The sequence below is a fragment of the Alnus glutinosa genome, chromosome 13 (genome assembly GCF_958979055.1).
Source record: "Alnus glutinosa chromosome 13, dhAlnGlut1.1, whole genome shotgun sequence".
NCBI classification, from domain to species: Eukaryota; Viridiplantae; Streptophyta; class Magnoliopsida; order Fagales; family Betulaceae; genus Alnus; species Alnus glutinosa.
This window is the reverse complement of record NC_084898.1, coordinates 3,353,061-3,379,347: the sequence shown is the minus strand read 5'-3', so window position 1 is coordinate 3,379,347 and position 26,287 is coordinate 3,353,061. Positions and strand designations below refer to the sequence as shown.

Sequence of the window (26,287 nt, the reverse complement as noted above, 5' to 3'; positions counted from 1 at the left end):
TTGGTGATGACTAGTTCAATTCAAGACGTCATAGAGCCAGCCACAGCCAGAGGGTTGACAATTGTTTCTGGCAATTTCTGGAAAGGTCGAATTATGACATCACAATAAACACGTAATTAAAATTGACGGTTTTTTTCTTATTCTTTTAACCAAGGTAAAACTTTTGAAAAAAAACACATGTCATACATTTTTTTCTAAAGGTCTTCGAAGACATTTTCTTTTTCAAAATTTTTTTAAAAAAAAAAAGCGCACTTTTTTCAAAATTATTAATAAACAATTCAAAATACTTTTCAAATGAGAAACATACCAAAAAGTATTCATCACGATTATATCACGTCAAAATACTTTTACAAATCAAAATCAAATGACACTTTTCAAGACTATAAGCAAATATAATTTTTTCAGATTTTAAAAGAGATAATTTTTTTTGAATTTTGGGTGTCAAAAAGATTTTTTTTTTATTTTTTAAATAGGGATTTTTCAGACTTTTAGGAATCAGAATCATATAATTTATAAAATTTTATTAATAGTTTACCAACTCAATCATCAAAGAAGTTGACTAAAAACCAAATTTTAAACTTCCAGGGGTTAGTTCAGTTGATAGAACTATTAAACTTCGGACTAACCCTAAAAAAAAAGAAAAAAAGGTTAATATAAAAACCATGACGACATGGCTGAGAAGTGGGCTCGCGGGTCATAAAAGACGAAATTATAAACGTGCTATATGTTTTAGTAACAAAACTCACGCCACGTAAGCTTGCCACGTAAGTAACATGTCCTACACACTTGGTCGAGGAGGACAACTGCAAGACAGCTATTGAAGGAACAGTCAAAACCTTCTACTTTAAGCATTCTAAAAGACTAAAATTGAAAAATTTTAAAGATGGCGTGGGGCGACAGCTCATCCAATTCCGTGTGTTACGTGTTCAAGTCCCAGCCACAGGACCGAAACCACCTTTACACCAAAGCTATAAAAGACTCTCACGCTCACTGACTATTGGCTTCTTCAGGACCAAAATCACTCGCAGGTAGTCTCACTCTCAAATGGATATCTTCAGCCGATACTCAGACCCTTATCCATTTGGGTCTGCATCCGAGAAGCCCGAGAGTACTTCTTCGTTGTCCGACGCCGGCACCTCTGCTCGCCGAGCCGTTGTTCACTCGGACGAAGAAGAGCTTCTCCTAGCTTCCAGCATGCCCAAGAGGCGCGCCGGCCGGAAGAAATTCAAGGAGACGAGGCACCCGGTTTATCGCGGCGTTAGGAGGAGGAACAAGGACAAGTGGGTCTCTGAAATGCGCAAACCCAATGAGAAGACCAGGATATGGCTCGGCACGTACCCGAGTGCGGAGATGGCGGCGCGGGCGCACGACGTGGCGGCTCTGGCGCTTAGGGGAACCTCCGCGTGTCTCAACTTCGCCGACTCGGCGTGGAGTGTGCGCCTGCCGGTTTCGACGGACGCAGGGGAGATTAGAAGGGCTGCGGCGGAGGCGGCGGTGGGATTCCAGCCTAGTGTGTTTGTTGAGGAGGCGGAGGCGAAGGGCGTGCAAGAGCAGCAAGACAGTAGTGTGTTGTATATGGATGAGGAGGCTCTGTTTGACATGCCTGGCTTGCTGGTGAGTATGGCTCAAGGTCTTCTACTGTCTCCTCCTCACTGTACATGTGTAGACGATGACTTGGACTGGGATGACATGGAAAGCAATGGTGGGGTTTCTTTATGGAGTTTCTCAATCTAACAATAGAGTTTGGACAGGGACAGGGTTTTAGTCATAGCAAAAGGTTAGAAAAAGTTTGCATAGTGCATGTATACTCCATGAGGATTGGCCGGTAGCCGGATAGAGCTCCTCTGTTATTATGATGTTGATCTGAAAAGATAAAAATATAATTAAAAAACTATACCAATGTCATTTAGAAGGACATAGATGTAATTTTTTTACTACATTTATGTCTTTCTAGATTGACACTAAAAATTTTTTTAGCATTTTTTATATTGTATATCATGAATTGAGGAATTCAAATTACAGGTGGAAGGTTATCACAGTTGAAGAGTGTAACCTAACTATCGAAGTTTATTACCTTATCACAGTTGATAAAAAATAATTGTTACCTAATTGTAGTTCAAGTCTATTTGTATTATTTAATTCTCTTATAAATAGTAGCTTGTTATATTGTAATCATTAATCAAGATAAATAAGTGTAATTGTAGTTATTTGAACTTTATCTCGCGAATATAAGTCATAAAATAAACCATATAATTTTTTATTTTATTTATTTATTTATTTACTGTGTTTTTCACTGGCACAGAGGTTAGCTTGGAAAATATGTTAAATAATCAAATAGGGTTGACAGGATAGCTGAGGGGAGCAAAGTTTCTTATCAGTCATCAGTCATTCCTTTTTACTTGTATTTATGCGGTGGCCGAGCCAATGGGTGTCTTGCCTTAAAAGATTTTAAGTCAAGAGAGTAGTGTAGTGTATATGGATGAGGAGGCTCTGTTTGACATGCCTGGCTTGCTGGTGAATATGGCTCAACGTCTTCTACTGTCTCCTCCTCACTGTACATGTGTAGACGATGGCTTGGAGTACTGGGATGACATGGAAAGCAATGGTGGGGTTTCTTTATGGAGTTTCTCGCTCTTTTTTTCTCTTCTTTTTTTTTTTTTTTTTTTTTGAACAGAATGTCGCAGCTTCTCATTGATAAAATAGTGATACAAAAAACTTGATTCCAAAAACAAAGGAATCTAGGGACATAAACTTTCCCTAAGAATTAGACTAGAAACACAATCCGGTACCTCCTGACGCCAACACTTTTGAGAGTCTTCGAGTCGCAACTTCCTTAGCAAGCACATGTGCAACAGTGTTGCATTCTCTATTGACATGGACAAACTTTGCACCCTGAAACCTTTAACTTCTTCTATAATACTCTCAATCATGTGACCATTTGTTGAGAGATACACTACAAAAAAACTAGCATTTAGTGACGGTTTCTTTTTAGATGGTTTTAAAAACCGTCTAGAAAAATAAAATTTACTGACGGTTTTTTAAAAACCGTCTGTAAAATCAAAAATTACGACGGTTTTACTTAAACCGTTCGTAAATTTTCAGACGGTTTTAATAAAACAGTCTGTAAATTTACAGACGGTTTAAAAAAAAAAGTCTGAATTTTTTTCTTTGCTTTTTTTTTTTCAAACGGTTTTAGGAAAACCGTCTGGAAATTTCCATACGGTTTTCCTAAAACCGTCTCTGAACTTCTTTTTTTTTCTTCTGTTTTCTTTTTATTTTTTTTCTTTTTCTTTCTTTTAAAAGAAAGACCCAGATCCCTTCTTTTTTAGTCCGACCCCTTCTCTCCCTCTCCCTCTCCCTCTCGTTCTTCTTCTTGTCTCTGCGGTCGGCGACTGAGACGAGCGATGGGAACGGGACGACGAGATCTGGACACGGCCGGTGTCGGTGACGTTGCTGAGGTCAGATCTGAAGCGGAAGGTCAAATATCCGGCCGGATCCGACCGATACCCACGCCCGACCGAATCTCTGTCCGGATCAGAGACAAATCCGGCCGGAATACGTGGATTTCCGGCCGGTTCTCCCTTCCTCTCTCTTTCTCTCCCCCCCTCCGGCCTCCTCGACACCACTTTCTCCAAGCCACCGGATGGATGTTTGATTTTTTTTTTTTAGGTAAGTGAAATTCTTAGGTTAGATTTGCATTAATTTTGTGTTGTATTGAGTTTGGATTGTGATTCTTGGGTTTGGATTGTGATGGATTTTTCCTCTGTTTTGGGTTTGGATTGTGAAAGATTGTTTGATTTGTGAAGGATTTTTCCTCTGTTTTGTGATTCTTGGGTTTGACCGATGGATTTCCGGCAGTGACCGGAGAAGCCGAAGAAGGACCGGTGGAACCCGAAGGAAACCGGCAGTGACCGAAGAAGGACCGGTGGAACGTCTCTCCGATGGATTTCCCGTAGAATTGGAGCTGATTTACGCCCACCGAACATAAAAATAAAAATAAGAACAATAATTATATTAAAATAATAATTATAATTATAATTTTTTTTTTTTTTTAAAAAAAAAAAAAAAAAGAAGAAGAAGAAGAAGAAGACAAATTCTGGACGGTTTTGGGCAAAACCGTCCAAAATTTTATGGACGGTTTTGCCCAAAACAACTTGAGCTGCATCACCTTCGAAAACAACTTCAAAAAAACCAGCCTCCCTTCCAAATAAAACTGCCCAAAGAGCCGCCATTGCTTGAGCTAGTTTTGCTTCGAACACTATGGGCTTCGTGACACACCAAGCTCCCTTAAATTCGCTCATGCAACCTCTAGCTATGATTCCCAATCCAGTGCACCCCTCATTTTCGTTTATTGCAGCATTCCAATTTATTTTAATAAATCCATTTGGAGAAGGCCTCCACCTTAGTTGTCTAGCCGGCAGCACCCCTTCATCCCTATCCCCTGGAGACAAGTCTGGGTTATTACATCTTTGGAACTCCCCTAGTGAAACTACGGCCCCTTCAAGAATCTCAAACGGATGGCAGAAAACCCCTTCAAATACTAGGGTGTTTCTTCGAAGCCATATGCGCCGAGCAATAATTATCATAAGCTCCATATTTTCGTTTGAGAATTTGCTAATGAAATCCTCAAACAACTCCACAAAAGATGCATACTCAGTTCTACATTTCTGAAAGCAAGACCCAGTTCCTCCCTAGACATCTTGGGCTGCCGGGCACGACCAATGAGTGTGAATTGCAGTTTCAACCTCACTCTTACAGCAAGGACATAAATTATTTTCCACCACTTTCCTCTTGAAAAGATTTGCCCGAGTGGGAAGAATCTCATGACATGCTCGCCATGTAAAAATTTTAACTTGGTTAGGAACCCGCAGTGCCCATAGAAATTTCCACTTTCCTTTTTCCCTGGTCACAAGGGAGCTCTGCCTTCTTGAGAGATCTGCCAAATTCTTCCCCAAATGGTAGGCGTTGCGGACAAAAAATTTTCCATCCTTTGTGTCTTTCCAAATCAATCTATCTGGGGGAAGGTAGGGGCTCAAAGGGATATTTTCAATGACTTTTGCTTCCTCGGGCTTGAAAACTTCATGGAAAAGATCACTCTTCCAGCCCCCCAACCGTTGATCAATCAGGTCCCCCACCACCGCATTCTGTCTTAGGATTCTCTGGGGCAATTGGACAGAGTTTCTCAATCTAACAATGGAGTTTAGACAGGGTTTTAGTCGTAGCAAAAGGTTAGAAAAAGTTTGCACAGTGCATATATACTGCATGAGGAATGCTAGATAGAGCTCCTGTAGTATTTATCTGTTATCCATATAGAAGAATAAAAATATAATAAAAAAATTAGAAAATTGTATCTATGTCATCCAGAATAATATAGATATAATTTTTTTATTACATTTATGTCATTTCAGATGAACACCAGAAAAACACTAGAAAAAACTTTAGCACTCATCATATTGTATATCATGAGTTGAGAAATTCAAGTTACAAGTAGAAGGTTATCACAATTGAAAAGTGTGACCTAACTATCGAAGTTTATTACCATGTCACAATTGATAAAAAAAATTATCACCTAATTGTAGTTCAAGTCTATTTGTATTATTTAATTCTCCTACAAATAGTAACTTGTTATATTGTAAACATTCAAGAGAAATAAGTGTATATGTAGCTATTTGGGCTTTATCTCATGGACATAAGTCATAAACCAAACCATTTTTTTGTGGGGTTCTCACTCTTCCTAATCAGATGGTACAAGAATCACATGCTTCGCTTGAGGACTTTAGAAGCTCAATGTAAGTAGTGAAAGAGATTAATACCCTTCTCTTAGTAAAATTGGGCACTTTACTTAAGGTATTAATTCGGAGCTCAAATCCCTACGTTCATCTAGGGTTATTGATGCGAAAAGGGAGGCCAATTCTGCGGCCCATATTCTAATAAAAACAGTTGTGTTTCATGTCAAGAATTCTATATGATTAGAGGAAACTTCACCTCAAGTCTCGAACATAATTTTTAGAGAGTTTTGTATGTCCCTAATTTTATTGACCTTAGGGTCTGGAAATTTGTTCAAAAAATGATGCATGGGTTGCAGGATGATTATTTTCTGTAGAACTTACAATTTAATTTTGAAAAAACGTCTAAATCCGTGGACTAATGAGCTTCCAATTTCCATGACCTCATTGCTTTGGGCCCCAAAATTGACATTCCAAGTATTCAAGTTTTTCAATGATGGGCTGAAACCCAATTGGATCAGTATCCGGCCCACATGATATATTTAATGGTCAACAAAGGGGGAGGCACAGCGGCACACGGAGATTACACGTACACGTACAGCCTGTAGCCTACAAACTCTTCTGGAAAGTCCACGTGGTCCATGTATTGTAAGCCCGTGGGCGAAACCTCGTATACACGAACCTGATTTTTCGTGAACTTTTTCCAAGTTCCACGTGTCCTTAAATTGTCAACAGACAACAGCCTCCATATGAGTTGTGCGAACTCAAACAGCGGCTTCTGGTATGAACACGACCGGATTAACCCCATGCAATGGTTCTCGAAAACGACGTCGTTGTTTTAACTTGCAAAGACTGTAGACCGGGCTCTTCTCTTTGGTGATGGAAAATTGGTAGAGATGAGACGTTTTAACCTTCCCCTCCCCCATTTTAACATAAAAAAATCAATTTCAATCAAAGGGAAAAAAAAAAAACAACAGAAAAGTGTATTTTTGTTTTTAAAATTTATTTTTTTATATTAAAATGGAAGAGAGGGGACAGTTAAACGTCCCTCTCTATCAATTCCCTTCGTGATAACCAGTTTAATTCATAAGGTCATAAAGTCAGCCAGAGGGTTGACAATTGTTTTTAGAACGGTCGAATTATGATATCACAATAAACACATAATTAAAATTGACGGTTTTTTCCTTATTCTTTTAACCAAGGTAAAAGTGTAAAACTTTTGAAAAAAATAACACTTTACTCATGTCATACATTTTTTTCTCAGGGTCTATGAAAACAATTTTTTTTTTTCAAAATAATTAATAAATAATTCAAAATATGTACAAAATATTTTTCAAATGTGAACCCTACCAACAAATACTTCTCAGATTTATATCACATCAAAATACTTTTTCAAATTAAAAGCAAAAAGCACTTTTCAAAACCATAAACAAATATATTTTTTTCAGATTTTAAAAGAGATAATTTTTTTTTTTCTGAATTTTGGGGTGTCGAGAATATTTTTTTAGATTTTTTGTAGAGCCATGAAGATGTTTTCTATTTATTTTTTTAAATGAAGATTTTTCAAACTTTTAGGAAGCAGAATCATATAATTTATAAAAATTTATTAATAGTTTACCAACTCAATTGTCAAAGAAGTTGACTAAATGAATTCACGTCATTTTAATATTCATCTCTTAATAAAATGTTCCGGTCAACCCCGAGACAAAAAAGATTCGAACTTTAATTGCCTAAAATAATATAAAAACCATGACAGCATGGCTGAGAAGTGGCTCGCGGGTCATAAAAGACGAAATTATAAACGTGCTATAGCCTATATGTTTTAGTACCAAAACTCACGCCACGCAAGTAACACGTCCTACACACTTGGTCGAGGAGGACATGCAACTGCAAGACAGCTATTGAAGGAACAGTCAAAACCTTCTACTTTAAGCATTGTAAAAGACTAAAATTGAAATAAATTAAGATGACGTGGGGCCACAGCTCATCCAATTCCGTGTGTTCCGTGTTCAAGTCGCAGCCACATGACCAAAACTACCTTTACACCAAAGCTATAAAAGACTCTCACGCTCACTGACTATTGGCTTCTTAAGGACCAAAATCACTCGCAGTTAGTCACTCTCAAATGGATATCTTCAGCCGATACTCAGACCCTTATCCATTTGGGTCTGCATCCGAGAAGCCCGAGAGTACTTCTTCGTTGTCCGACGCCGGCACCTCTGCTCGCCGAGCCGTTGTTCACTCGGACGAAGAAGAGCTTCTCCTAGCTTCCAGCATGCCCAAGAGGCGCGCCGGCCGGAAGAAATTCAAGGAGACGAGGCACCCGGTTTATCGCGGCGTTAGGAGGAGGAACAAGAACAAGTGGGTCTCTGAAATGCGCAAACCCAATGAGAAGACGAGGATATGGCTCGGGACGTACCCGAGTGCGGAGATGGCGGCGCGGGCGCACGACGTGGCGGCTCTGGCGCTTAGGGGAACCTCCGCGTGTCTCAACTTCGCCGACTCGGTGTGGAGTGTGCGCCTGCCGGCTTCGACGGATGCGGGGGAGATTAGAAGGGCTGCAGCGGAGGCGGCGGAGGGATTCCAGCCTAGTGTGTTTGTTGAGGAGGTGGAAGCGAAGGGCGTGCAAGACAGTAGTGTTTTGTATATGGATGAGGAGGCGGAGGGGAAGGGTGTGCAAGAGAGTAGTGTGTTGTATATGGATGAGGAGGCTCTGTTTGACATGCCTGGCTTGCTGGTGAGTATGGCTCAAGGTCTTCTACTGTCTCCTCCTCACTGTACATGTGTAGACGATGGCTTGGAGTACTGGGATGACATGGAAAGCAATGGTGGGGTTTCCTTATGGAGTTTATCCATATAACAATAGAGTTTGAACAGGGTTTTAGTCGTAGCAAAAGGTTAGAAAAAGTTTGCATAGTGCATATATACTCCATGGGGAATGGTAGTCAGTTCGATCTCTTTTGTTCTTCTCGTGTCTATTTGAAAATAAAAAATATAATTAAAAAATTATATTTATATTATACAGAAAGACATAAATATAATTTTTTTTATTACAATTATGTCTTTTTAGATTTAACATTTCTCATATTGTATATTATGAGTTGAGGAATTGAAGTTACAGGTGAAAAGTTATCACAGTTGAAGAGTGTGACTTAACTACCGAAAGTTTCTTACCTTGTCACAGTTGATAAAAAAAAATTGTCACCCAATTGTAGTTCAAATTTATTTGTATTATTTAATTCTCTTATAAATAGTAGCTTGTTTATATTGTAAACATTAATCAAGAGAAATAAGTGTAAATGTAATTATTTAAACTTTATCATGTGAATATAGGTTATAAATCAAATCATGTTCTTTTTATTTATTTATTTATTTACTGTGTTTTTCACTGGCACAGAGGTTAGCGTGGAAAATATGTTAAAAAATCAAATAGGATTGACTGACTGTTTAGCTGAGGGGAGCAAAGTTTCCCATCAGTACTCATCACTCATCGATGAGTCATTCCTTTTTTCTTGTATTTATGCGGCGGCCGAGCCAATGGGTGTCTAGCCTTCAAAGATTTTATTTCATGCATAAATTTACGAATTGACCTGAAAAGAAAAGTGTCCCCGCGTCAAAAATATATCCCCCGATGCATCGTTAAGGACAAACCTCTTATAATTATAGTCAAGGATTATTTATAGTTGAAGATAATAATAATTAAATAGTTGTTAATGAGTTCTCACAGTACATTCAGCTCAAAGCTCATGTGGATCTCATTCTGAACAAAATCTTGATATGACACCGTAAAAACACCATATGAAAAAGGGGTTTAATTTTTTAGGCTATAGTTTTAATTTAATGTATCACAATCTCATGAGATCGATTATTTTTTAAATATGAATTATGACACATCAGGTTGGAACTAAATTTTTTTTAAAAAAAATATTAATATGTCAAGTATATATTTCTCATGTATATTTATAAGGTAAAGATCGAGATAATGCATGATCGACTTTCTTATTCATCAATAACTCCATTTCCCGTCAAAGTAGGAATTAAATAGAAAACCATTTTTCCTAATTGACAAAGGGATTAATGAACAAGGATCCAGCCCTTATAAATTCAAATAAATTATGAAATTTGGGTGGTTTTTAAATATCAAAACGCTTGAAAAATGCTAGTTCGTGATCTTCTCTAGAGCCGATCTCTATGAAGCTTTTTCCCTTTTAGCCTGCCTCAGTCTATCAAACCTCACCAAATCCGCCATTTTCTTCTGGAAAAGTACTGCAAGAACACCTGGCCTCCATGATCTCTTCCATTAAAGTCATCCTCAAGCTCAACCAAATACCCTCCGATCCAAAGCCAATACCTTAGCCTACCCCTAGAGATCAAGCAGAAAAATCTTCTAAACTGTTCACGTGGTCCACGTGAACGCGTGGGCTAAACCTCGTACAGAACCTAACTTTTCGTTTAACTTCCAAGTGTCAACAGCTTCTGGTGTGAACTTAACCGGTCGGAATAGGCCTCGTTTGGTTTGTGGAATGTCTATTCCATTAGGAAAAGGAATAACTATTCCTGGGAATAGATGAAGGTGGAATGGAATAACTATTCCTATTCTTTTGTTTGGTTGTAACGGTGGAATAGAACATTGCATATGTATTCTTTTGTTTGGTATAGTGCAATACATTGGTGAATGGAATTATATTATAATCAAATTTCCTAAAACACCCTTATAATAAAAATAGAATTTATATTCTTAAGGACATTTTTTTTCTTTATTTTAGAAACATAAACAATCATACTATGACATTTTTTTTTTGTTTTTTTTGTTTTTTTTTTAATTTCATAGAGTTCATGGCTTTTTTTTTTTTTTTCATATACAATTATGCTACAAAATGATTTGTAAGGAAAAAAAAAACACACACACACACACACATATAATCATCATATCACCATCATAAAAAAATAAAAAGAAAAAAAAAATAGATCATCTGCAAAGCCCTTTTTATTTTATTCTTTTTTATTTGTTTTCCAGCAACAAACATTCATTCTTTGCTTATAAAGTAAAATGATTTATAAGAAAAAAAAAAAAAAACATAATCATCATAAAAAAATAAATCATCTGCAAAGCCCTTTTTATTTTATTATTTTTTATTTATTTTTCAGCAACAAACATTCGTTCTTTGCTTACAAAGTTTTTCTCAAACCTCCGCCAGGCAATTGGAATCCTCCCGATATTAAGAGGTACTCGTTTTGCTACGTCTAAGTGCATTCTGTAGGCTAAATCATAGGAGAAAAAAAAAAAAAAAAAAAAAAAAAAAAAAAAAAAAAGAAAGAAAATTTAAACCCACAACAAATTAAGTTGGGTTGAGAAACAGAGAGAGGGGGATGAGAATATAATTGCAGAGATGGAGAGAGATACTGATGGTGCATTTGAGTAATAAATTTTTGAAATCAGAATTAAATTCTTATTCTGTTTGCGAATTTTGAGATTTGACTTTTTAGAAGAAAAAAAAATTGAATAAAATATGATTTGTTTATAAAAAGTTGAATAAAATATGATTTGTTTTTGAAAAAGTTGAATAAAATATGATTTATTTTTGAAAAAAGTAGAATCAGAATTATATTTTATTTTCAAAATTTCGTATCCAAATACACCATGAGTTGAGAAACAGAAAGAGAGAGGGATAAAAGACTTGGATGTTGAGAGGGTTGGGGTTTTTGGGCAAAAGACGAATTTTATTTATTCCTACAGGAAAGGAATAGGTATTCCACTCCTTTTTGAGTGGAATACCTATTCCTCTTCGTAAGGGAATAGCTATTCCATGGGAATAACTATTCCCTTAAATAATATACAACCAAACAAAGGAATAGCTATTCAATAGGAATAGTTATTCCTTTCCATGGGTCTAATCCGCAAACCAAACGAGGCCTTAATTTCCTTCACTTCTTCATGCATTACTGTTTCACGAAAACGACATCATGGTCTTCACACACACATATATATATATATATATATTTACGACTTTTTTCTTTTTCTTTTTCTTTTTTTTTTTTCAAAACCACAATAAATCTTAATTTTTTTCAGATTTTATGATTTTATATACCCACTGATGACTGATAATGAGAATATCCAACACCACAAATGTTTAGTTAACTAATTAAAAACGTGCTATTCTGAGGACGTAACTCCCGCCACGTCAGCTTATTAACGTCCTGAACACCTGCTTTACTACTACATATGCTAGCTATTGCAAGCTGGCCGGAGGAGGACAAGTTGAAGACAACCACTGAAGCCTTGAACGGCCAAGTCAAAACCTAGTACTTTTAAAAAGAAGAAAACATCAACGGAACCGTGGGACCTTGACCACCCAATTCCATGTGACCGTGTGCAAGTCGCAGCCACGTGAGAAAAATAACTTTACACCAAAGCTATAAAAACTAAAAACACCACTCTCTCTCCCTAGCTAGCTCACTCACTTTGCCATCGATCTTCAGGACCAAAACCAGTCACAGTTAGTCACTCTCAGATGGATATCTTCAGCAGATACTCGGACCCTCATCCATTTGGGTCTGCCTCCGAGAAGCCGGAGAGTACTTCTTCGTTGTCCGACGCTGGCACCTCTGCTCGCTCGGACGAAGAAGGAGTTCTCTTAGCTTCCAGCATCCCGAAGAGGCGCGCGGGCCGGAAGAAATTCAAGGAGACGAGGCACCCGGTGTATCGCGGCGTTAGGAGGAGGAACAAGAACAAGTGGGTCTCTGAAATGCGCAAACCCAATGAGAAGACGAGGATATGGCTCGGGACGTACCCGAATGCGGAGATGGCGGCGCGGGCGCACGACGTGGCGGCTTTGGCGCTTAGGGGAAACTCTGCGTGTCTCAACTTTGCCGACTCGGCGTGGAGTTTGCGCCTGCCTGCTTCGACGGACGCCGGGGAGATAAGAAAGGCTGCGGCGGAGGCGGCGGAGGGATTCCGGCCGAGTGAGTTTGTTGAGGAGACGGAGGGGAAGAGTGTGCAAGAAAGTAGTGTGTTTTATATGGACGAGGAGGCTCTGTTTGACATGCCTGGATTGCTGGTGAATATGGCTCAAGGTCTTCTACTGTCTCCTCCTCACTGTGTAGACAATGGTGTCGACTGGGATGACATGGAAAGCAATGGTGGGGTTTCTTTATGGAGTTTCTCAATCTAACAGTAGAGTTTTGATAGTGCATACAAAAGGGCGTCTCTTTCGGTTCATTTGTTTACTGTGTTTTTCACTGGCACAGTTAGCTTCCTTAGCCTAGAAAATATGTAAAATAGGAAGCAAATTTCTCATCAGTGTATTTTTTCAATTGTTTTACACTGTTTTTTTTTTCTAGGCAAAAATAAATCATTGTATTATTACGAGTAGAAAGATTTTTCACCATATCCATTATCTTAACTCTCCACCGGGACATAAGTGGGATCAAGGTGTCTAACACTAATTTGAAGTGAGTGATTCTTGTTATGAGATAAGAAATGTTAAACTTTTACGAAAAGAAACTTACAAAGTAACATGAAATTTATGTGGAGTTTTATTAACTAAAAAGTTGAACAGACGTTTTCTCTTTCTCCAAGCTTTTCCTATTCTCAAAAAAAAACAAGACTAGTTCTTTCTCTCTCCAAGCTTTTCCTTTCTGAAAAAAACTTACAGACTGGGTTCTTTCTGTCTCCAAGTTTTTCCTTTTCTGAAAAGAACAAGCTTTGTTCTCCGGAGGAGCCTTTGCCTCTGCATCTCGATCAACCGGGTTGGACGTAGTGTGGTATCTGGGTCGATCGGCAGCCCAAAAAAACACAATAGTGAGGACATCTCGCCGGAACGATCCGGTGATATCACCTGGTGCGGCTCTTGTTTTCTCCACAGACGGTAGGCTCCTCCTCCTCAGCTCCACTGGACAAGTTCAACCAGTTGCCCAAACAACTCAAACGTACAGCTTCAGTTGCTTTGTTTTATATAACTCTAGTTTCAATATTATATGGGCTAGCTTTGACTATCCGACTGATACCCTTTTGGTTTCACAAAAGCTAGTTCCCGTAAAGATGTTGTTTTCTAGCATCTCCGAAACCGATACTTCAATCAGAAACTTCAAGCTGTCAGTGCAACGAGATGGAAATCTATATGCTTTTCCAATAAGAGGTTTGCAGGACGGAAAATATGTTTATTGGTCATCATTTGGCGGAAGTGTCGGAAGAAATTGACTTGACGTTGAATCTAGCGGCTGACAGCCGCTTCTACCTCTCCAGTTCTTCTGGCCGGCCGGTCAGCTCGGTGAAAGGGATTTGTGGGCCAAACAGCTTTTGTTCCGTTGATGGTGCTAATCTTTCTTGCCTTTGCCGTCCAGGAGTTCGTGGATCCCGATCGAACAGGCTAATATTGGCTGCCAGTTAAATTAACTACACAGCAAAAAATGATTGCTTTGGGGATAAGGGTAACGCGAATTATAGAATGACCTCTCTCCCAAACACTGGCTGGGAGTCCGGCGAGTATGATCTACTCTCTCCTGTGAATGAAGAGGCCTGCTCGGAAAATTGTTTGGAGGACTGTAATTGTGTGGTAGCAACATTCAGAAAAGGAAAGCTTGTTATTTTCAGAAAAAGGAAAAGCTTGGAGGGAGAAAGAATTAGTCTTGTTTTTTTTTTTGAGAAAAGGATAAGCCTTGAAGAGAGAGAGAGAGAGAGAGAGAGAGAGAGAGAACGAAAGGAGAAAACGTCTGCAAGCTTTTCTTTTTTTTAAAGTTTAAGTATTATTTTTTTATCTATTTTCATACAATCAATCGTTACATTTATATAATTTACATTAGGTTTCAAAAATTCAATTATAAATTTAAAACTTTATTGTATGAAAATTTATAAAAAAAAAAAAATAGATAAAAAATAAATTTGTATTATTTTCTTTATATTAAACAAATTAAAGCGAGTCGTGTTTGTGTGAAATTAACACAATTTATTTATTAAACAAATTATATCATTGTTTTGAATGACTGAATTGAACTGCAAAATATTTGTGATTCGACATCACTTCTTCGATGATCATGTGACAAGTTAACAACACGACAATCTTTTAGATTTGCATTATCTTCTTAAGAAAAAAAAAAAAAAAAAGATAATTAATTAGGGTTATCGTGTTTCACAAGATCGAGCTTGGTCAATTTCGATAATTAATTCTGCAGCCCACAATTATATTTAGTTTTATTATTTATTATTAAAATATTAATTAAATGATTATTTTTATTTTTAAAAAGTTTAAATTATTGTGTACATGCATAACGCACACTCTTCCTTACGATTTAAAAAATCAGATTTTTTTTATGTTTTTAAATAATCTATTGATATATAACTTTTTCTTTTTTCTCTCTCAATGAGGACTTATGCTCCGTTTGTTTCAATATAAAATGCTTTAACTTCAATCGTAAAATATTTTCAACGAAATCATTATTCAAAAAACTGATTTTTCTAAAAATATTTTTCGACATTTGACTCGTACGAAAAAATCACCAATGGCATAAGACGGAAACTAGCAACGTCCGACTGCCATCACCAGACTCCGGCGAACCATTTTCCGGCCCAACTGGCTGGAATCTGGCCTAGTTTGGCCAAAATCCGACAGAAATTTTCAGATTCTGGCCTTATTGGTCCATATTCCGGTACCGGCCAGATTCTGGCGATCGGATATCAAAATTCGGGAATCTTCTGCATTAAAATCGGGCTACCAACAAACTCCAATGCCCGATAGTAGCGGATTCCCACAAGCGTCCGTGCAAGAATTATGAGTTTAAATCAAAAAAACGTTTTTCAAAAATTAAAGAGACTTTTACGATCAAACTAAAAATGATTTCCGTTAATTATTATTTTCGCCCCCACCAAACACCATAAAATACCGTAAATATTTTTCAAAAAATATTTTACGCCGATATAGACATAGCTTTAAAGCATATTGGACACTCACACATTATATGACTAGAGAGAATGTCATGGATGAAATTTGCAGTATTCCTAATGTAATTATGATTTGAATTTTTCGTTCGGTTATGACTTATTTTTTAATTAAGTGGTACTATACGTTATCAGCATTTTGATATTTACTTTTTCATATACATTTGAAGAATTCGTTTGTAATCTTTTAAGCTTAATTTCTTAATTACATAAGTAAAAGTGGAGTTTAAAAATAGACTAACACTACACGGACCTACTAGACTTACGGGGTAACGAAAAATTTGGACATATATACCCTCTCCGATCCTTTGTTGATAGACAATCGACATCACCCCTAATCACTACTCAGAGTAGTGGTCGAAGAGATATGGTAGTCGCAACCACCAAATCTCACTCGTGCAAGATGGTTAATTGCAACCATCACTACCAAAAAAACAGATATTCAGAGCCTTTTTTTTAGAGCCGTTTTAAGCCCTTAAAACGGCTCTAAACAATTTGCACCATTATTTTTGAAACGTTTTGAGAATGGGTAAACACATCAAGTATTAAAGACGACCTGAATTAAGCCTTTTTTATCTAAAACGGTTCTAAATTGAGCCGTTTTTATAAAAGATGCTCAAAACGATTGGAGCCACTTTTTTAAAAAACATACGTTTAGTTAATATATAACAACTTGAGCCGTATATTGTTTAGTTAATAACTAGGGGTGTGCAAAACCCATCCGCGAACCCGTCCCGCCCCATCAATAACGGATATAAATATAAGACATTTCTAAAAAAGTGCGGGCCCTCAATATGCCAACCCGTGATTTATGAGGTGGGTTACGGTATTAAATTTTTTCTCACTCGCACACCCACCCCGCCCCGCAATCCCTTTATATTCGTACCATCAAATTTTTCCCAAAAAAATTATAAGAATCATGACTAGGGGTGTGCCTTTGATTTCACCAAATTTTCTCCAAAAAAATTATAAGAGTCACGAATTGCCCAAATTGTGTACCTTTGATTTCATTCAATTCTGCACTATCCATTTCATCTCTATTCTTATTCCATTCTTATATACACTTTCATCTCTACATTCTCACATACACATACCCATTCAATCTACAATCACGTAAAAGAATAAAAAAGTTCTTTACAGTTAGGTTTGTTGGTAATTCTGGTTCTTTCTTCTTGTTATTGTTTGCTGGTGAGGTTGATTCAATTGGGATTTTCAAATTTTAAATTGGGTTAACAAGATTGTGAATTATTTTTCTAGTTTTGGGCCAAAAAAATAATAATAAAAAAATATCCGAACCCGCATGAACCCGTCCCGATCCGCACTATCCAAGACCCAGCGGGTTGACCATTCACTATACAGGTTGCGGATCTTGAGTTTCAAACCCGTTCACTGTGGAGCGGGTTATAGAAAACATGGAAATCCGGCCCGCCCCCTATTAATAACAACTTAAGTTTTGGATTCAGACTTAAAACGCACTCCATTTACATACATATGTTTTTTTCAAAAGAATTTCGTGCGGGCCGTATGTGTGACAATATTGGTGACCGGGAGGGAATGGAGAACCGGCCCAGTGAGCAATTAATGAGACCAAATAAAAAGATAATTCGTATTATATATTGCTTGATGGAAATTAATAACTTCTCAAACTGGCTCCCTCTCTTGCCTGTCATCATATTAATTGGGATAGCTATTTTTTTCTAATCGATTAGGATATATAACTATATAATTAAATGGCCAGATTCAATTATATAAGGCCAACTAAAACAGCCCACTAGTTAAAATTTGGAGGAGTATTCTCTCAGCTAGGGAGCTTTTGCAGCAGGGTATTTTATGGAGGGTTGAAGATGGTACAAAGATTCAAATTTGGAGGGACAGGTGGCTACCTACCCTTACTACATATAAGATCCAGTCCGTCCCTATTCCACAAATGGAGGATTCATGGGTGGCTATGCTCATTAATAGGGATACAAAGATGTGGGATATTTCCCTTTTACATGTACTCTTTCAACTTGAGGAGGTGAAGGTAATAATAACAAATATGCCTATTAGCCCATTTTTACCACCTAATCGACTGATATGGCAAGGCACCAAGAATGGAAGTTTTTTTGTACGAAGCGCTTATCACCTTGGGATGGAGTTACAAGATCGGTCAAGAGGGCAATCATCCACAGTTGTTAAGGAGCCTGAGGTATGGAAGTCTTTATGAAATCTCAAAGTACCTAATGCTTTTAAAATTTTTATGTGGAGAAGTTTTAATAATATTTTACCTACAAAGCAAAACCTTCTCAAAAGGAGGATAGTTGATGATGGGAGTTGTCCATGATGTCTTGGTGAGATGGAAACTATTTCCCATGCTTTATGGTATTGTATTGCAGCACATGATGTGTGGAGTGTGGGTCAGTCTCCATTCCAGAAATGTGCTTTCATTGATTTTACTTTCATGGAGATTTTTATGGAGTGTTGTAGCCGGTTTGAAGTTGAGCAAATGGCTATTTTTGCTGTCCTTGCCAGAAGAATTTGGTTTAGAAGAAATGCAATGTTGTTTGAAGGTAAAAATGAACATCCAAACTAGATTTACTGAGAAGTGGTGACAGCGGCTGCTGATTTTATTGATAATAATAGTGGGGAAGAATCTGCGGTTGAACCGGTGAGATGTGTAGTTTCTAATACGGGCTCCTAGACTTATCCACCTTCAGGTATTGTTAAAATTAATTTTGATGCTGCTTTAAATCAAGAGAAAGGAATGGTGGGGATTGGTGTGGTGGCAACACTGGCAAGGGACTCAATGGGTTTCCTATTGGGTGCTAAATGTTTTTCTATCCATATATTCACTGATCCTCATACAGCAGAAATGCTGGCAGCAACATATGCAGTATCTTTTAGTAAGGAGGTAGGTTTTTTTGAAGTGATTTTTGAAGGCGATGCACTGAATGTTATTAAGGAGGTGAATTCTAATCCACCTTTTCTATCGAGCGTTGGTCATTTGGTTGAAGGCATTCGAAATGAGGTGAGTTTTTTCAGAACATATTCTTTTGTCCATGTAGCCAGAGGTCTCAATGAAGCTGCTCATATTCTAGCTAGAACTGCGATTACTAATGTTGTTGATGATGTTTGGTAAGAAGAAATTCCTCCTTGTATTTTGGAGACTATTACTAGGGACTTTCAAGTCCTTAGATCCTAATTTTGTTGTAATGTTGGGATCAGTTTTTATTCTATCTATGAAGAAGTCGAGCTTTATGTTCAAAAAAAAAACAGCCCACTAGTTCAATTAATATCCCATACATACATACATACTCAGCACTACATAGAAAACTTACACCATTCTAACATTTTCTTGGAGATCAAACAGACCAGACATGATAAATAAAGATTATATAGTTTAAACTTCAATCATCTTCTTTTACCTGTGATAATTCAGCGACTTTTGGGCTGTGAAAGTAGTCTGCAAGAATGAGTCAAAAAAAGAGAGGCGAAGTGTAGAGCGAGAGAGAGAGGTTCACTGAGAGACTCACAATTTTCTCCTTTTTTTTTCGTTTTATCTTAAACAATTTTTTTTTTTTTTTAATGATATTTGCCTTGTGATATTTGGGGTCAAATAGCTGGGCATAAGGCCATAAAGACTTTTTCATCGCCTGAAGTCCATGAAGATACCATTATTAGTTATTACAGACATCTCTCAAAGAATGCAAACCTTAAACCAGCTGAAGACTTTTTATTTTTTATTTTTTTTAAATTAAAAATAATATTTAGTTAAACAATTATATTCTTCTCTCCCTCTCCATCATTTGAAAAGCAATCCCGCTACTCTAATGGGAAAGTGATTCTTGCACAACACACTATACAAACGAAAAAATAAATAAATGTGATGGATCGTGGTACGATCAGTGTGATGGATCGTGGTACGATCATGTGATCGATAGTGGTATGATCAATATGAGACTTTCTTTTTTCTTTTTCTTTTTTAAACGGCTCTAATTTGAGACCTTTTTTTTTTTCTTTTTCTTTTTTTTTTTTTTTTGTTTAAACGGCTGCAATTAGAGCCGTTTTGATCAAAACGACTCCATTTCGAACCGTTTTGTTAAAACGCCTCTAATTAGAGCCGCTTTTGTTAAAACGGCTTAAACTAATTTGGCCTGTTGTAACTAAAATAGTTATAATTAGAGCCGTTTTTACTAAAACGGCCCAAAATTAATTAGAGCCGCTTTAACAAAAACTGCTTTAATTAGAGCCGTTTTGTTAAAAGTGCTCTAACAAAAACGGCTCAAAAAGTCATTTTTTTTTGTAGTGCATCTCAAATAATTTTGAGTTAGTCGCAATCACTCAAATTTAGATGAGGAATCTTTGGTTAATTTTAAGATTCGTAGTTCAAATATTAATCGAATTTGAGTTCTTGTACCTCATTGATCAATCCTCCCTTTATGTAATATATTGTTTTTCCGTTTTTACAACAGTTGTAAAAATCAACCATCTATAAAAATGTTACATATATTTAAACTTTTAAAAATTGAGTCATACTAATTGATCGATGTGAAGTTTATTCATTGAACAATACTACAAATACTAATAAATAAGTTTCATATCATCTTACTAAAACTTCATTTATAAAAATTTAAATTCTTGTAGCATTTTCCATCTAATATTAACTGGCTCGTTTATGCACTTCAATTAATGTAAGGACGGATTCTTACACCAATAGTGGTCCATTGTTATGGGCTACAATCCCAATCCCTTTTACGAAACCTATTTAGTGCACTGAAATTTCAGCTTTGCCTTTCAACCCTCTCTCTCTCTCTCTCTCTCTCTCTCTCTATATATATATATATATATATATATATATTACTTTCTCTTTACTTGTAAATTGTTACTCGCTCTCGAACAAAAGAATTTATCAATGCATGCTTTTAGTCTCACACCATTTCTTAAAAGAGAAATGCTAGAGTTTTTTTTAAGTGTCTTTTTATATTAACATAGCAAAAAAAATTTATGGACAGGGGTTAATAGGCTAAATTTTTAATTTTTTATCTTATATTTTTATTTTTATTTTTAAAAAAAATTCAACCTTCTATTTTTTTTTTTTTAAGAAATTCAACCTTGCCGTCCCCTCTCCCTCCGTCACTATATAGCATCTTATTTTTAATAATAATAAAAAATTATAACTTGATTTTTTTTTTTCAAAATAAAACTCCAAAATAACACTAAAAAAATGTTCCGAAATTCCACCATCCTAAATCTTCAGAAATTACGAGCCAAAATTGCTGCAGTAGATTTGTAACAGTAAGGACATGCACACGTGGCCAAGTGCGTGAAGTGTGGACAGTCTGCATGGATTTTATGAGAAAAAATAGCACAGCTTGTCCAGTAATAAAGGAAGGTCAACTACTGGTCTCACTCCAGTCCAAAACCTTTAATTAAAATAATTAAATAATAAAATACATCGTTATAAATTTTACGTGTAAATATTAATACTCGTAGCCAGTAAAGTTCAAACTCCAAACATTAAAAACATTCAAAAATCACCCACAAAAAGCTTCTTCTTCTTCTTCTTCTTCTTCTTCTTCTGTTTATTCCGATCTATCTGCCTCTCTCCCAACTCCTTCACTCTGCTCTCTACAGACTCTACCTTCTTCCCCAATGGGTAATTTTTCCCCTTCACCTTGAGATCTCCACCCTCTTCTTTCTCTCTCAGAAGGTGAATTTATGGAACCTCTGTGACTGCTTTACACTTTATACACACCGCAGCTTTTTTCGCTATCTCTGTCTCTCAGCTTTTCTTTTTTCATTGACCAATTAAACCAATGGCTTCGATCAGTACTCCCTCTGGTGATCATGATCAGAAGCTGATCAGAAAGCCCGCCGTGATTCAACGGAAGCCGTTGATGCTCAAGGATTATCTCCGGGACGATATCCTCAGCTCCTGCTCATCCAATGGCTTCAAATCGTTTCCGCGGCGACAGTGCTGCACCACCGTCCGATTCCTCCTGGAGCTCGATCTCAAAGCGAGAGGCTCACCAATATTACCAACGACAGGCACGAAACAGCATCGTTTTCTCCGTCGAACCCGTTCGAGGGCGGTTGCCTCCACTACCATCTCAGCCTTGCAAAGAGCTTCGCAGGCTGTCATCAACGCCGTCAAGAAGCAACTTCCGTTTCATGATTTCGTTAAGTCTCCGTCGACGTCCGCACGAAACGGAGCTCTGAAAGGGCTTCTACCTCGAAGCCTTTCGCGGAAGCTCTTTTCCAGAAAGAGCTTCTGGAGGAAAGCCGACAACACAGAGAGCGATATCGGACGGTGTACATTGTGCCGCGAGATTCTCAACGAGCGAGACAAACCGTCCGATCAGGTCGCTCATCACATCAAAGCTTCAACGAGCACCAGCAGTCACAGCGGCAGTTGGGCCGAGAGCGAGTTTTTTACTTCGGAGATTTTACGGTCCTCGAGCGGTAATTCCGTGAGTTCCACCGAAAACGACGCCGTGGAGGGTAAAACGAATTTACCGGACAAGAAGGTAGGCGAAACAGTCGGTGAGGATTCCGTCTTAGCGGCAACCACCGCCACCTACTCCGGAGCTAACACAAAGGTAAGCGCTTTTTTTATTCGGTACTTTGCGTGTGTTTGTCTGTTGGTGAGCCTCGCTTCTCTGATTGGCTCGCTCTTTCTACAAAATTGGATGTTTTAAAAAGGGTAATACTAATTTTTTCACCCTCATTTATCATTATTTATTTAACTATTAAAAATATAAACTAATCTTAATCAACCTTTTAAATAGAATTATGAATTTTAAGGAGTTCCAAGTGGTAAGTCAAATTTTTATATTTCTCTGATTGGTTTGCTTTTATCTTTTTATCTTTTATTATTATTATTATTATTATATATAAGATTCTATTACAATTTTTGCTTAGAATTTATATATAACATGGAATTAGGTTCAAACTTACGTCACCTACTTTAATATTACATAAACTATATATCAGTTACATCAAAAATTTACACTAATCTTAATAAGGAGTTTTAAGGGTATGATTGAATTTTAGATTTAAGAAGAACGATTTTAAAATGTGTAATTTAAAAAAAATGATTTTTAAAAATGTAATTAAGCGTTTGACAAAATGAAATTTTGGCCGAAAATCGTATGTTAGCCTTTAAAATTTCACGTTTTTAAAAAAAATCATGTTGCCTGCGATTTGAAAAACAGATTTTCTACGTTTTTAAATCACAATTTTTTTAAAACGAAAATCTCAAACGATTCATTTTTTTTTTTTTACAAGTTGATTAAAATCACACTTTCTGTCTTACAAAATTGCAATCATAAACACGTCCTAAATCGAGTTTTGAAAATTACGCACTTTGTATTAGAAAAATTTCCCGTAGTTTCTTCTAAGGAAAGCAAATGTGAGGCTTAACTACTACGAGCAGTTTAAAATTCGAACTCATAATTGTGAAAGATTCCGATTTTTAGTGGGCATATAACCCTACAATTATTTGGAGGACCACACGTGTGTCGGACTAGAGAGGGACGCGGTAGGAATTTTGAAAATTGTTGGTCGGCGGGAAGAGGGAAATAACAGCTGGAGATGGGGTTGCAATTGCATGACGTTCACGTGTGGGGAATTGGACACGGTACGACTGGGATCTATGGAATTAAACACCGTCGAGTGTTACGAGGCCTACGATCCCGCTACGTGTTGTCTATTTGCGGGATCCACGGCGTTTAAACTCGCACGGACTACTCTGTGACAGATTTACGATAAAGTCCTCGGCTCTTGTGATCTAAAAGAAGCTAGCGGTTGTTGGGTTCTAGTAGGGCAGTTTTGGGATTACGTTGACACTTCTTATTTTCCACTGTCGGTGACCAAAGGAGTCGTTTGACGTGGGGCTTTTTGGTGGCCTTCCTGTTTTGGGGTATATCTAACTAACTGACCCTAGTATTAATTAATGTTCTCTGTTCTATACGCAATTTAATTATTATTTGTACTTGTATTTTTCAATTTAAATTATTATTTTTTTAATAAATAAATAAATAAAATACGGTAAAAATGGACTTTAATAATATTTTGAGTCCAATCAAGTCAAAATCTTTAAAATTAGGTTAACTAAGATTTGAGGTGTAATTATTTACTAAAATATATTTATTGGACAGATGTCATAATTGTGGAGTCGACCGGACCAAATTAGTCCATTTTGGGTTATACATACAAAACATAATTATATGTAGCGTATCAAACAAGAACTATGTAGACATTAATAGATTGGTCTGTTCTGACATACCATTAATTAATTTGACGATAGGTTGATAAAATGAACAATTTTAAATTAAATAAAAACTTAATTGATCACCGAATTGTTGAAATTTAAAACCCGAAAAGTACTAAATTGAAATCGCATGAGAATTTAGAGATTAAATTCAATTTTTCCCTGCTCAAAATCGGGTTAGGAACTCAGAGTGATCTTTCAATCCAATGTATTAACTCATATATATCCAGAATGCATGTAATTATTTTACACGCTTTTAATAGAACATTTTATTTTTACTTGCATTTTTTAATATATTAGGTTGGAGGAAATTCTTCTACTGCGATTGGGCGGCCTATCTTTTGTGTCAATTTTTAAATTCCTTGAGTTGAACTCATATTTAGATGGAAAAATTCATTTGATTTTGGGGGAAGAAATTAGATCAAATTAAAGATACATGATTAACACATTGGGGTGACAATATGATATAGTTACATGCTCAGAAAAAACAAAAACAAAGACCAATTTTCATATCAGTACTATAAATCCCATTGTAGGGTTTATATTATCTTAAAAAAAGAAGCAACCTTATAAATTAATCCCATTGCTGTTCATGACATTTCTTTTATAACAAAAATAGATCTTAGTTTAGTAGGACATCTCTTTTGCTGAAATATTTTAATTAAGACGATATTTTGATTAAATTGACATTAATTGTGAATCATAACAGGAATGGCCAAATGAAGAGGAGAAGGAACAACTCAGTCCAGTGTCTGTGCTGGATTGCCCATTTGAAGATGATGATGATGAAGAGATTAGCTCACCTTTTGAGACTAAACTTGCCCATTTAGAAGGTATATCTATGTCCCTCTATATGTGAATGTGTGACACAAATGCAAGTAGACATTTGAAATTTTCAAAAGAAATTGTTCTTCTGATTAATTTAAATGATTAAGTCTATTATTTTTTATCAGCTTAAACTTTCAAAATAAATGATAATTTAATATAGTATTATAGCAAAAGTCATGAGTTAGAACCTTAAACAATACTGATGTGGTAGTTTTAATCAACTTTTGAATCATCCCTTTTAAAAAAATATATATAGAAAAATTGGGTGAGACTGTCACGTAATCATTATGAAATAAAAATGTATTTTCTAACCTTATAACTCATAAACAATATAATAATTGAAAGAAAATGAAAAGTTTACACATTGTATAACTATTTAGTTGGAATCAGATGACCATTATGTTTCATTGATTTTTCGATGATCTATAGTCTTAAATCATCGCTTATTCAAAACTTTAAGCGGTTAAGAAATGATGAATTTAATCATTTATTATTAACAAACGAAGCCGAGGTTCAAATTTAAGACATCCCGACTGATACTGTTAAATCACCGATTATCTGACAGAAATGTGATGTGTTATGGGCAGGCACGAAGAAAAAGCTTATGCACAAGATCCGGCGGTTTGAGTGTCTCGCTCAACTAGAACCAGTGGACTTAGAAAAACGCATTGCACTGACTGAGCTCGACCATGAAGCTGATCCTCAAACCCCCATGCAACCTTGTTCAATGTCCAGCCAGGAGAACCAAACTCTAGAGCAGAAGGCTCAAGAACTACTTAACCTCGTCAAAACAAAGAGCTCACGACATGGAACTAAATTCACTGCAGAGAACCTGTTGTTCGATTTCTTTAGAGAGAGAGTTGAAGAAAATGATGAATTTGAGCATCGGCAATATGAGTCGTTGTCGAAGCCTGCAGAAGATTGGCTTGCCGGGAATTCACAAGAATTGTTTCTGAGATGGGAGGTGCAGGATGCAAGAAAAGTGTACGTTAGGGACATGGAGAAGGGTGGGAAGTGGAGGATATTGGTTGAAGAAAAAGAAGAGGTGGCATTGGATGTTGAGGTTGAGGTTTGGACTTCTTTGCTTGACGAGCTGTTAGATGACCTATTTTGATCATAGAAAACTGTTTTTTTTTCTTTTTTGCTAAGATTTGAGATAGAGATTCTTAGCAATTATGATGTTTGGATCGTTAACGGTTCAGCAAGTAAATGTAAGAAAAGTTCTACGGAATTCATCTACTTGAACAAATTTCAAGTCATTTGCTTATCTATTTAAACAAGTAGGTTGACAAGAGCTCTTTTAAATTTATGATTCACGTTTATAAATCTCGAGATTTGTGCAAATATTGGGATAACATATATTAATTTATAAAATATATTATAAAATAGTACTACATTTTTCAAATAATTATTAATTTAACATGGTATTATAAAATAGATCATGAGTTTAAAGTCTGACTTCATAGTTTATTTCAATTTCATTTAAGTATTCTACGTATTAGATCTCATTTGTTGAATGAAAATTTAAGTTAATATGTAAAAAATAAT

The 26,287-nt window shown here is 36.5% G+C and overlaps 4 protein-coding genes across 4 annotated transcripts; all 4 read left to right on the top strand.

Moving 5' to 3' along the window:
• The first annotated feature begins 1,003 nt into the window (after positions 1-1,003).
• LOC133854668 (dehydration-responsive element-binding protein 1D-like) lies at positions 1,004-2,109 on the top strand. Its single transcript, XM_062290917.1, has one exon. It carries the CDS (start codon positions 1,045-1,047, stop codon positions 1,732-1,734), a length of 690 nt encoding a protein of 229 aa, XP_062146901.1. The 5' UTR covers positions 1,004-1,044; the 3' UTR covers positions 1,735-2,109.
• A 5,691-nt stretch (positions 2,110-7,800) lies between these two features.
• On the top strand, positions 7,801-9,311 carry LOC133854841 (dehydration-responsive element-binding protein 1B-like). The gene has a single exon (XM_062291111.1). It carries the CDS (start codon positions 7,852-7,854, stop codon positions 8,584-8,586), a length of 735 nt encoding a protein of 244 aa, XP_062147095.1. The 5' UTR covers positions 7,801-7,851; the 3' UTR covers positions 8,587-9,311.
• Positions 9,312-12,162: 2,851 nt separating this feature from the next.
• Positions 12,163-13,195, top strand: LOC133854889 (dehydration-responsive element-binding protein 1D-like). Its single transcript, XM_062291154.1, has one exon. The coding sequence runs from the start codon at positions 12,239-12,241 to the stop codon at positions 12,896-12,898; it is 660 nt and encodes a 219-aa protein (XP_062147138.1). The 5' UTR covers positions 12,163-12,238; the 3' UTR covers positions 12,899-13,195.
• Positions 13,196-21,184: 7,989 nt separating this feature from the next.
• LOC133854750 (uncharacterized) lies at positions 21,185-26,033 on the top strand. Its single transcript, XM_062291018.1, has 3 exons — positions 21,185-22,238; positions 24,621-24,744; positions 25,327-26,033. Exons 1-3 carry the CDS (start codon positions 21,456-21,458, stop codon positions 25,851-25,853), a joined length of 1,434 nt encoding a protein of 477 aa, XP_062147002.1. The 5' UTR covers positions 21,185-21,455; the 3' UTR covers positions 25,854-26,033.
• Positions 26,034-26,287: the final 254 nt, after the last annotated feature.

Coding starts and splice junctions, on each gene's coding strand:
- LOC133854889 (XM_062291154.1), top strand. CDS start 12,239: ATGGATATCTTCAGCAGATACTCGGACCCTCATCCATTTGGGTCTGCC.
- LOC133854841 (XM_062291111.1), top strand. CDS start 7,852: ATGGATATCTTCAGCCGATACTCAGACCCTTATCCATTTGGGTCTGCA.
- LOC133854668 (XM_062290917.1), top strand. CDS start 1,045: ATGGATATCTTCAGCCGATACTCAGACCCTTATCCATTTGGGTCTGCA.
- LOC133854750 (XM_062291018.1), top strand. CDS start 21,456: ATGGCTTCGATCAGTACTCCCTCTGGTGATCATGATCAGAAGCTGATC. Junction 22,239..24,620: donor ACTCCGGAGCTAACACAAAG/GTAAGCGCTTTT, acceptor GAATCATAACAG/GAATGGCCAAATGAAGAGGA. Junction 24,745..25,326: donor TAAACTTGCCCATTTAGAAG/GTATATCTATGT, acceptor TGTTATGGGCAG/GCACGAAGAAAAAGCTTATG.